Source organism: Camelus bactrianus, chromosome 5 (assembly GCF_048773025.1).
Source record: "Camelus bactrianus isolate YW-2024 breed Bactrian camel chromosome 5, ASM4877302v1, whole genome shotgun sequence".
In the NCBI taxonomy this organism is placed as follows: Eukaryota; Metazoa; Chordata; class Mammalia; order Artiodactyla; family Camelidae; genus Camelus; species Camelus bactrianus.
This window is the reverse complement of record NC_133543.1, coordinates 32,103,630-32,115,662: the sequence shown is the minus strand read 5'-3', so window position 1 is coordinate 32,115,662 and position 12,033 is coordinate 32,103,630. Positions and strand designations below refer to the sequence as shown.

At 47.9% G+C, this 12,033-nt stretch overlaps 1 protein-coding gene across 7 annotated transcripts in view; it reads left to right on the top strand.

Moving 5' to 3' along the window:
- Positions 1-278: 278 nt before the first annotated feature.
- ZEB2 (zinc finger E-box binding homeobox 2) overlaps positions 279-12,033 on the top strand; it is a 130,312-nt gene continuing 118,557 nt past the window's right edge. For 2 of the 7 annotated variants that reach the window (XM_074363604.1, XM_074363602.1), the window contains exon 1: positions 2,940-3,081. In XM_074363604.1, coding sequence (XP_074219705.1) covers positions 3,009-3,081 — 73 coding nt within the window. In that variant the 5' untranslated portion in view covers positions 2,940-3,008. The other 5 variants (XM_074363605.1, XM_074363606.1, XM_074363608.1 and 2 more) reach the window with 5 other exon arrangements.

The following is a 12,033-nucleotide window of genomic DNA, read 5'->3' as shown; positions in this document are numbered from 1 at the left end:
TCAAGGTATAATCTATCCCAGATCCTTTCCCAGAGAGAAACTTGGCGATCACGTTTTCACATGATGCTCACGCTCAGGGCGCTTCAATTATCCCTCCCCACAAAGATAGGTGGCGCGTGTTTCAGGGTCTCTCTCTCTCCTACAGAAAAGAAAAAGAAAAAAATGTCATTAGAAGAGGCGTAACACGTCAGTCCGTCCCCAGGTTTGTGTTTCCTGGAGTGGCCGAAAGAGATCAGTTCTAACCTGCTCCGCAGGAATAACGGTCCTGCCTCCCGACACTCTTGGCGAGGTTTTGTACAGTTTGCTCCGGGAGCTGTTTCTTCGCTTCCACCTTTTTCTCCCCCACACTTCGCGGCTTCTTCATGCTTTTTCTTCTCACCATTTCTGGCCAAAACTACAAACAAGACTTCGCAGGTAGGTTTTTTTCCCCCTTTTCTCTCTTTTTATTTCTTTTTGGCATGGTCATCCCCCACCCTCCTTTTATGATTTTCTCCTTTTAAGTGGGGAATGTGAGTCTGAAGTGAGAAGGAGTGTCTGTGGGTAGGAATTTCAGGTGGGTTTAGCTCCTTTACGGCAAGCTTTTCCCAAGAGTGACTGCGATTTCTCTCAAATCCCCCCTTTCTCTCCATCCTTTTCTCTCATTTTTTCCTCCCCCGGATAATTTGCCCTGTACCTGTCCATTCAGGTAACCAAAGGTGCCTTTTGCTACTCAGCCTAGGAAAAGTTTTATTAAGAACTACATGGTTGGAATTAAAACTCTTCAAGGGGAGAGATTCTGCTCTATTTTCACATCTAGTTCCAATTCATTGTATTCAGCAATTAAAACTTGGCAAATACCTGTTAATAATTACAAAACTTGGTGGATACAAACCTACCAGATTCGGGAGCAAGTCTTTCTCTTAGATATGGCAGTCCAACCTTTCCCACCGGAGAAGGCTGTTTTCTAAGCAGAAAGTTGCCTGTTTTCGTCTGCTTAGCGAGTTTCATTTCTTTATTTCATTCTTTGTGTGTGTATGTATGTGAAGTAACACCTCACTTCTGTGATGATAAATAAAGAAGTGAAAGTCCTCATGGAACTTGAGTCGTTTACCGAAGTAGTGGGGGGGGGGGTCACTACAGCTGGGAAGAAAACTGCTGTCAGGATAGGGGTTTTAATTAAGGATAAGTTTTGAAATTGCATTTCAAATGGCAAAGTGATATAGACGTGGATTTAACAGGAGACACATACACACAAATATCCCATTCCATACTTTGGCACTGAAAAGTCGAGAGAGATAGCAGGAGTTCCCAGGAACAGTGGTGAGCCCGGCTAACGTGAATGTGTTTATCTCTCACCTACTTATATATTTTACATGCTCCCCCTATAATGATGAAGGCAAGATTACTAACTCCAGAGTTAGAAATAACAGGCAAAGATAAAGTTTACAGCACAAATGCCCTGTCTCTCCCTCACACACACACATGCTCATAAAACTAGCAGCTTACTTTATTAAACATGTATTTATATGCAATCGTGTGTAAGTCTCAGCAGGAATACAGACAGGCCAGCTGTTTCATCCCAGACACTTGTGTGACCATTTCTTTATTTCAGGATTTTTCCCAACAATTTCAAATCCATAGGAGAGCCAAGAAATGACCAAATGTGTCAAACTTAAATTAAAATTCTCCCACTATGCCTAGGTTAAATTCAAGGTGCTTTCTAAATCATCCACTTCCCCTTCTCTCTGCCCCCCCCCCACCCCTCTCAGCAAATGTGTGGAAACTGATACTCACTTTCCAGGTTTTCCGCAAAGCTTCTAACACAGGAGACAATAGGTGCGGGGCGTGGGGACTGAGTGTGCTCGGCAGAGAAAGGGTTAATGGCCCTTGTGTTACAGTTTGCATCTGTTACATCTTTTATAGCCCCCTGTTTAAACTAATCCTCGAGGCACAGCATCTTCCCAACCTCCACAGAGTTTCGGGATTCTCCTCCTCTCCTGCCTGCCTCCGAGGTTCCCCTTCTCCAAGTTTTGACAGTTTCAGCTGAAAAAATGCAGCGCCTCTCTCGATTTTTAGGTACAAAAGTTTCGAAGCCAGAAAGGATACGATCATTTAGCAGAGCTTAAAAGTATTGCCGTAGCGGTTGGACTTTCTCTTTCCTTTCTTGAGGGGAAAAAACAATTTTCTACTGGAACTATTTAAGGGAACCAGTGTGGGGGAGCATGTGTGTGAGTGAGGTGGGGGGAAATACTTAAGTAAATATTGTCAAAGTGGCGAAGGTGGGGGTGGGGGGAAGAGGGACAGTGTCCAAAGAGGCTTATAATTATATTTCTTATTGCGGCGTAAAACGGGAAATCTTAATTTGGGGGCGGGGGTGTGCGGGGAGGAAGAGACAGTGCCTCGATAAACTCCGAAAGGGGAGGGGAGGGGGCGCGGGACGAGTGGGCTTCCTATAATTACTATTATCAATTTGCCCGAGTGTGCTTCATCCGGGGGTTGTTTCGCGTTGTTTGTTTGTTTGTTTGCTTGCTTCCTCTGGGGAATGGGTTGGGGGGTGAGACAAGATGAGAGCTAAAGAAAGCCTCGCCTCACCCCAAGTTCCCGAGCCGGGCTGAGGACTTTTCGGAGGAAAGGGTCCGCCTAGCCCTGAGTCAAGCAGCCTTACTGTACCGCCGTGTGCATTCCCTCATACGGTCAGGAGTTATGACTCATTTTGAAGATGTAATTCTTGTCTCTCTGATCCCCTCGCGGGTGCAACACACAAAACAGTAACAAACACAAAGCGCCTCGGGGCCAAGGCTGGGGGTGGGGGGCGGGGAGGGGGCCGCCGAAGTTTCGCTTTGGCGTTGGGGGGCGCGGATGGGTGCTCGCCGGAGCCCTGGCCCGGCTCCCCTGGGCGGCCCGCGCGCGTTTCAATGGGCGCGGGCGATGCCCACATTGTCGCTGTGTTTGGTTGCTAGATCGAGCCTGCGTGCTGCCGAAGCAGGGCGCCGAGTCCATGCGAACTGCCATCTGATCCGCTCTTATCAATGAAGCAGCCGATCATGGCGGATGGCCCCCGGTGCAAGAGGCGCAAACAAGCCAATCCCAGGAGGAAAAACGGTAAGAAACGGGCCGAACCAAACTTTTCCGGGCCACTCCGCGGCTCCAAACCCGGGGAGAAGGAGGGGGAAAGGGAAAAGGAACCGAGGCGGCGGCGGCGGCGGCGCCCAGGGCTCGCGGGCGAGCCTCCCTCCGCGGCCGGCGCCGGAGCCCGGCGCGCGCGGCGACTGGACAGGGGGGAGTTGGGGAAGTGTCGGGCAAAGTGAGCGTCGGGCGCCGGGGGGCTCCTAGCGCTGGGGTCCGGCGGGGCCCCGCGCCCCCACCCCCGCCGCCCCCTGCGCCCCCGCCTCCGCCCTCCCTACGCCTCCGCCTCCCGCTCCGCGAGCGCCCGGCCCGCCGGCTCCCCGGCCAGGCTGCGGGAGCGTCCGGCGAGGGCAGGGCGGGGGCCCGGGCGCCAGGTCGCGCAGGATCCCGGGGCGGGGGCGGGGGTGGCAGAGGGACCTAGAGGGCGGGAGAGGGGGCCCCGGGCTGTGCCTCCGCAAGGCTTAAAGTTTCTTGCCGGAGTCGCCTAGCCGCCTCTCCGTACGCCGCCAAGTAACGGTCCGCGGGCAGCGGGGCCCGGCCCGGCGCGCCCAGACCCGGGGGTGGGAGGGACTCGGCTGGCCCCGCGCGGGGTCCAGCGGGGTCCGTGCGGACTCGGGGGGGGGGTGGTTCCTTTCCAGCGGGTTCTGGCCCCACGCCGGGGGCTGGCGGAGTCGAAGAGCGCAGGGAGACTTTTCTGGGCAGTTTCGACATGGTCAGGAGGAGCCCGTTATCCAGGCTGAGTCAGGAAGGAGGAAGGAGACGGGGGTGCGAGGGGGACACACAGAGCGGATGGGAGATCAAACGGGTGACAGTTTAGTAGGTCCATCTTGGAAAGAGTCAGAGAAGGATCAGAGTGAGAGAGGGAGAGAGAGGAAGAGAGCGAGAAGGAGAGAGAGAGAGACCCCCTAGATATTACCCCCGAACAAAATCGTGGGAATAAAAGAGAAAAGTGATTGGCAAGAGCGCAGAAGGCGCCTGGGGGAGGGGAGAGAGCTGGGGACCAGAGAGGGTGTTGGGGGGAGCTGCGGAGGATACTGAGTTTAAAAAGAAAAACCAACCCCCCAAAACAAACAAGCGAACTAGCGCCAGCTAAGACTGGGAAAGGAAACTTCTCGCTCCCCTCGCTCTCAGCCTGATCACCCGGCGCGGGGCCGCGCTGACGCTCCTGAACTGGACGCGGGGACGCGGCGCCGGCCCGGCCTCCGGCCTCCCGCAAGCCCAGCCCGCGCCTCCGGGGGACCGCCGGGGCCCACTTGGAGCAACTTTCCTCTAGAGAAGACAATTGTGCGCGCCCCCGGCCTGCCCCTGAACTGCGCGGCGCGGGGAGGGGGCAGCTGGGGGCGCAGTGAGGGGTGCTGGAGGGAGAGAAACACAAAGACGAGGGAATTTTGATTAGAGACAAATGATGCTTCTCTCTGTCCCTCTCTCTCCGTGTCTCTCTCTCTCTCTCTCTCTCTCTCTAGGTTTCGTGTGTGTGTGTGTGTGTGTGTGTGTGTGTGTGTGTCTTTTGCTTGTTGTGGTGGAGGTGTCGAGCCATATGGGGGAGTGACAGAGGAATTTTAGTCAGAAACTGTTCGTTATGTTATCCTGCCTTTTCCCTTTGTGCTGCCTTTGATCTATTTGCTTGGCTTAGTATTACAAAAAACAAGTACAATAATATATCCCGAGCTGCTTCCCCAAGATCCAGTCAGGCTGCCTCTTTTTAAGTCTCTCTCTCTCTCTCTCTCTCTCTCTTCCTCTCCCTCTCTCTCTCCCTCTCTCCCTCTTAATTTAATTTTTTCTTCACTCTACTGTCTGGCATTATTTAAGGTGGTCCTTACACTGGAGACCTCCCCTTCCCCATCTCTGGGTAATTTAGTAGACACTAAAATTACACCTAATGTCCCCCTCTCCTCTCTTGTGTTTCCTCTGTTCCTTTTATTAAATGTTGGTTATTGATTTTCTAAAATCAATGTCTGTTGTGGGGCTTTTTTCCCCCTCTTACAAGTATCTAAAGCACGTTGCTGATCAACTGGATAACAAAAGCTTTGTGTCAAGGAGGTGGGTTTTTTTTTTCTCCTTATGTTAAACAGTTATTTTTTGAGAGAAAAGAGAATGAGATTTAAAGCAAGGTTCCCAGAAGTGTCCTTTTGCAGGAGAGACTATTTAAAATATTTGTTTCTTCTTGTCTGCCTCCTCCAACCCCCTCCGGGATTCTGCCACCGTTGACCAGCCTGGCCCCAGCAGTGAGGTCAGGCCAGAGCCCAGGTCTGGGGAAACAGAGAGCTCCAGGCTTCCTGGGAGCCCCAGGGCGGAGGATGGCAGAGAGGGAGGCTGGCTGGGGGCTTCGCAGGTGGACTGGAGTGCCAGGGAGGTGCTCAGCCATGGACACCATTTCCCCTCCGCTCAGCCACTAACTTGGGAGAAGCCTCAACACTCGGAAGTGGAAAGTTGAATTGCACATTTTAAAGGCATTTAGCCCAGACCCTGCACACTGAACAGCAATAATTATTTCCCAATAATCTGTGGGAAAACATGCTGTGAATTGGTTACTTGTCAGTGTTTGGCTTTGAGTTTAATCTGACTGAGCAGTGTCCTGGTTTTGAGAAGCAGGTAGAAGAGTTTTTCCTTATCCCCCCTCTTTTTCATTTTCTTTCTCATCAAGCACATATCCAATGCCTTTCCCTTTGGGAACTGCTGGGATTTATCTGAACTGAGTGGATTTTTCTTCTTTCCTGGATTCATGGAAAAGATGTCACTTTTGAGCTTGTGTCTTTGCTGATAACACTAAATATGATGATGCTTATCAAAAATCATATAGAAATTCCTGGAAAGGGATAATGGGAATACTAATCGTAGAAGTAGAAGCTACATGGGAAAAAGAGAGAGAAAGAGAGAGAGAGATGGTCATCCAGGAAACTAGAATGGCACTTTATATAATTTTAATGAAGTCAACAGTATATATACAGACTAAGGTGATGAGGAGATAAAACGTGTAAAGCAGTATGTGTGTGTTGGAAAGGCTGGTCAAGAACATGGGTGAGAAGACAATGCTGTATACAGCTATTAAAAACCAAAGGAGAAAGAGGCAGTTTGAGGAAAACAAATGTACAAAGAAAGAAACAACAATCTAAAATTCAAGATTCTCAGGCTAGCAAGATGCCTGGCAAAGACAGTGCCAGGGCCAAGTTAATCCACAGCGGACAGTCTCCTTTCCCCCACATGGAAGGGATGAAGTCTCTTCCCAGAAAATGAGATGTGCAGGAGGACAGGGGGAGAGGGGTGAGGGGGAAGGAGGCAAAAAGCAAGTTGCCCGAAGACAAGAATGTGTGTCGGTTTCAAGAAAGTTCAGTCAGATGATCTTCAGTCGCCTGACTCACTTTGTAATACTTTCACTGAAGCTGGAGAGGAGGGGGAAAACCCACCCCCCCTTTTCATTCCCCTGATTATACCCCCACTATCTGCACACAGCCTTCGAGGCAGAAATGAGCACTTGGGAGCCGGAGATGCCCGGCTGCTGCCTGCCACTGGCGCAGCCCGGGTGTAACTTGCAAAGTTTGTTGCTTTAGCTCCTGATTTCGGGCATTGGCTCCCGGGGTGATCAGGCTACTCTCCTGCCTCCTGCGGAGACTGGGAAGAGGGGCCTGCCTCCCCAGCCCACTGCCTTCCAGCATCAGCCTCTGAAAAATTACACAGACATATGCACATTTTCACTAAAATCAAACCTGGAAACTGCTTGTTTCAAAAAGGGAATGAAGTTGTCTTTTAAATGAAAACTGAATTAGGAGTGGTGGGGAAAAGAAAAAGGAAGGACGAAATAAAAGTTACATTTGATTTTTCTTCAAAGTTTCAGCTGAAGGGGTAGGCATTGTACAGTGGAATGGGGGAGAATTTTTTTTATAAACGTTTGCCTTTGGTCTCTGATTTTCAGTGGGAAAGAAAAGGGATAAAGTTGGATGTTTTCAGGGCTTTGGATCCTAGAGCAGAAACAATAAGATGAGCAGAAATGATGATCCCTGTTTAAGATAAGCCCTCACTCCCTTAACCACTTCCTGAAAGGGAGTGGAAGTGCTGGTGGTGATGCTTAGGGGCAATGGAGGACAGAGAAGTGGGTCCCATCTCAGAGATGCTTAAATTGAAAGGAAAAGAAATGCAAGCAGCCCCTTCTTAAGGAGGTAGATCCTGGTTTTCCTCTCTGAGAGGTGAAGTTGGGATGGGGCAGCCTTGAGTCAGAGCCCCTCAGTACACTCTGAGACAGGGAAGTTTCCTTTGGACTGCAGCCGGTTCAGACTTGGTGATCCTTGCAAGTGTGGAAATCTTTTGCCAGTAGCTTTCTTATAAAGTTGATGAGGTTATAAGGAGGCTTTTTTGCTGCCTCTCAAAGCACTCAGAGGCAGTTTGTGTGACAGGTACCAGCTCGAAGGGCACTCCAAAGATATTCATTTCCATCCTTTTCTCTCTGTAGAGAGCTTCTGCAAGTTTTGTCACGCTGCACACACAGGAGGCTGGGGGCTATGTATCTAGACTGATCTATATTTGTTTTATTTCGGTTTGGAAAAACTAAGTCAATTGGGGTAGAAACATGCCTTCCTTCGTAGCAGAGCCACCAGCCTGCTGGTACCCATAGCGTGACTGTCCACCAGGGGTGAGGGTGGGCTAAGGATTTTAAACTTTACGTTATTTCTCTGTTGCCACATAAAGATAAATTCTCGCCTTTAAGCATTTATTTCCAAATATGAATAAAGCCAAGATTAACGTTCCCTACCAAATTGCTATGTCGTATGTTTCAGATGTTTCCTTTCCTGCTTGCTTAATTTACTCAAAGTAAAGAGAATTCCAAGAGGTTATCAAAGACCCTAATGCCGTGTTAAGAATCTTTCCTGGGAAAAAAATGTGTGTCTACCCTGAAGGTAGGCAGGGAGGGTGTTGCTAGCTCTCTAAGCAGTGCCGCGTTTATTCCAAGATGTGGGAGATTCTTTTCCTTACAACGGTTTTTGTCATCTGCATTCTTCCAAGGCTTTTAAGGTGCATTTTCTTCTGTGTGAAAGAGAACTCTTTGTCCTTTTCCTCTCCAGCCCCGTGGCTTCCCAAGGTAGACACTATTTTGTGCCTGTCACAGAGAGAGGGAGTGCAGGTTTGCAATGCTCACAGACAATTGATTGTCTGCCCTAATGTGTTTCATTTACATGTTTATAACGTCAATGGTGCTGGGGTGTCCACTGTACCATTCATTCCCGCATTCCCACAAGGGGGCAATTGTCTGAATGGCCAAGTCAGACACCTTTTTGATTGCTCTTTGGTTGTCTTTTTAGAGCAGAGAGATAAAGGGGGGAAATCTGTGATGCAGAAACACTAGTTGAAAATATACAGAATTAAATGTCACCACAAAAGCAGATGTTAACATAAGCCCAAATATGCTTTTTAGCCAAGACGTGAAGGTTGAAAAAATAATTCAGAGCAGAGGGAAGGATGATTTAAAACCAATAAATATAGCTCTGTTCCCCCTCCCTATTTCTTTTCTTTCTTCAGCAATCAGAAGATGAAATGTGATTTTCCTTTTCATTTTTAAGCCTTGAAACATCTAGGCACCTCCTCATTATTTGTATGTTTGCTGTGATTTGTGAATTTTGTATATATTTACATAGCTCTGTTTATGCCAACCGCATGGGTTTACCACTTGGAAAAATCTATTGAATGACTATTTGGGCTGTGGGGAGTGTAAACTTTTAAAAAGTAAGATCCAAGTATTTCTTCATCAAGCCTTTTTGAAAAGGCAAGCACGAATAATCAGTGGACTGTGTGGAAGTCTTCACCTTTATAGCTGCATGTGCCAAATACCTTTATCTTGGGTGACAGTAGTGTCAGAGTGAGAGCTCTCGGGAAAAGTGTAACTCCCAGTTACAAAGTAAATAAAGAATTTCGTTTTAAGGTGTTCTGTACTGTCTTTATACCGTGTGTGTGTGTCTTGTGTTTCCTCTGAGGGAGGTGTGAGGAAAACCCATCCACGCGTGTGTGTTTTGGCTTTTTGTTTCACGCAGTTCTCCCCTTCATATTATGCATATATGTAGCACACATGAATACACCTGCTTTAAAAAAAAAAGGCTCACAGCTCAGATGGTGCCTGGCTGGCTAGTTCATTTAGGTAATACAGTTATTAGAAGTTGGTCTGATCCCGCGTGTGGTCCATAAAGGAGAGAAAATACTAACTCTTGTGGCATCTGGTGGGAGGTAAACGGTGGGGGGGGGGGAGGACTTTTATAATTTTGAAGGGAATTAGGGAGGAAAAAAAAATCGCCCGTCTGTGAAAAGATTTTTGCCTCTCCGGGAAGACACACACAGTAGCTGTGCCGTTAGCTGAACCCCTGACACGGCGGTCTTTTGAATGCCTTAGGTATGATTTCACTTTCGCTCACATCAATGCTGACCTGAATGCCTTTCATATCTGATCCGCTGTGTCTCTCCCAGTAAACATCCCCTGAGGGGAGAACAAAGAAAGGAGCTCTTCTTCTTCTTAATCACAATTCAGCCCTTTCACCGCCGGCAGGCTCCATTTGCATTCTGCCACAGAAAGCCAAGATGAAAAGAAAGAGGGAGAGAGGGAGAGAGAGAGGGAGAGAGGGAGAGAGAGAGGCAGAGGATAGTAGCTGAGTGAAATAACTTAGGTGTTTGTGGCTGTTTGTCGGGCTTTCCCTGGTTACCAGCCTTATATAGTTGATGCCCAACCAGGCCCTGTCCCTCCTGACAGGCATATAGTGTTACAAGATGGCATGTCTGTACTATTCATGGCCACCCGCTCAACACTTGAGGTAGAAAGTGTCAGGGAAAGGATCAGATTCTCCCCCAGAAGCCTGTGAGACTTGGGTCAGGTGTGTGGACTTCCTACTCTGGAGTGCCGCCCATTATTTGGCTCTTACTGTTTACCTTCAGCTGCGGGAGGTGTGGGCCCTGGGGGGGGGGCAGGGCGGAGCAAGCTGGAGGGGACTCAGGAGGGGAGAAGGGCTAGAGGCTCCCGAGACCGTGGTCCGGTTTCAGGGATGGGTGTCTGGCCCCGAGCAACAGGGAGGCGTGCTCACACCCAGCCTGAACGCACTGATAAAGCTTCAGGAAAACTGGAAAAGACTTTTCCATTTTTTCCCCCTGACTTTTTATGATAATTCATATTTTCAAATGAAAGGGGAAAAAAGCCAAGAAAGAAACTCTCAAATGAGCCAAAAAGGAAAAAAAATATATATTCTCTGAAAAGAATTTTAGGGGGAAAAGTTGTTCTATTTTAAAAAGCTTTGAGGGCTGTAAAGTGCCACGTTTTTCACACCTTCTTCATACTTTTTTTTCAGATTTTTTTAGTATGTTTAACATTTGTGAGATGACAGCCTTTTTGTATCTCAAACTGGATGCTTCAAGATTTGTAGGGGAGGGGTTGGTGGTATTCACGTTCTCTTGGGAGAGAAAGTTTATGCCTAAAGGGCTCCTTCTTGCTGGGAACTGTTTAAACCCTTGCAGGCGGACCTGTCAGGTTTTACTGTGTTATTTGCCTCCATTTTCAACATGCAAAAGTAACATGCAGTTAATGGTATTGGAATGAGACCACAGCAAGAGCAGAAACCTCTCGTGACAACTTTTCAGCTGCATTATCTTGCTCCTAAACTGTCTTGTTTTTTTTTTCCTTTCTGAAACCACTTTTAAGATACCAACAGCTTTTCTTCAACAATTAGATTAAGCATATAATGTGGGCGCGCGCACACACACGCACGCACACACACATGCACACACACACTCAACTTTGGAGGTGCAGCCGCTTCAGACAGCAGAGTGAATAATTGGAAACGGGGGCCTTTGCGGTAGCCATTGGGACAGATTTCACTTATAGGAGCAAAACTAGCAGAGATATTAGAAGTTGTGCAAGAGCATGTGACACAGATTCCTGATTTTTTTTTTCTTTTTCCCAGAAGATTTACAGAATTTACAAAAAGAGATTATCCCTACACCTTCCACCCCTCCTGTCCACCCCCATGACCCAAGCAATGAAGGATTTAGGCAGATTTACTTCAGTAAACACCTTTGGACACTTGGGGGGAAAGTGGGAGTCTGTTTGCAAAAGGAGGCTTTTGTTAAGTGAGGTACCGGGATAATGCTTTACCAGGCAGCTGCGATATTAACCTACCCAGCAATGCAGGAACACTCTTTAACTCTTTGAGTGCCTGGCCCTTTGCACTCAGCAGATAAAATCCTGGCTCTCCAAAGACACTCAGAATTCTGGCTCTAGCAGTTTATTATTCAGACAAGTCTTGTAGACATGAAAACTGTTCAAGCTTTTAAAACAATGTGGTTTAATTAGATGAGGTGGACTTACATTGCTCATAAGCCCTCCAAATGGTGGTTTATAATTGGCAAGGGGAAAAAAAGGGAAAGAAAGAAAGAAAGAAAGGAATCAAGGCAGCACATTAAAAATTCCAGGAAATATCTTTAGAAAAGCTATTTTCATTTCCAGCTTTTAAAATATTAGACTACGGTAGCTAGAGGGAATGGAGCAGCTGGGGCCTCTCTCCTTACTATAAAAGACACCAGAAGTTTGCGACAAAGCAAGGGGCTTCAGCTGGAAAAGCTGTAAGAGGCCAGCTTGGACAGTGACATTATCACAGCCCTCGCATCTTTTCAAGGGGGAAGTGTTTCCTATCTTTAGGAACTTGGGAGGTCCTGCTAGCCTCAAGAGTCAGGGGCCTTAGGCAGGCTGTTCCCAACTTGAGACATTTCAGAGCAAGCAAGAGAGGCATTTATAAGAGGAAGGAGTTAATGGTTATTTTTTGCTGGGCACAAGAATAACTTTTCAGGTGTTGCATTGGGGCTTAAATAAGATTGCCTTATTTAGTTTCGAAAAAGAGTGTAGGTGTCGACGTTTGAGCAGCCACAAACGTGTGAGAAAGTAAAGGGTATGAGACATGACAGAATTAA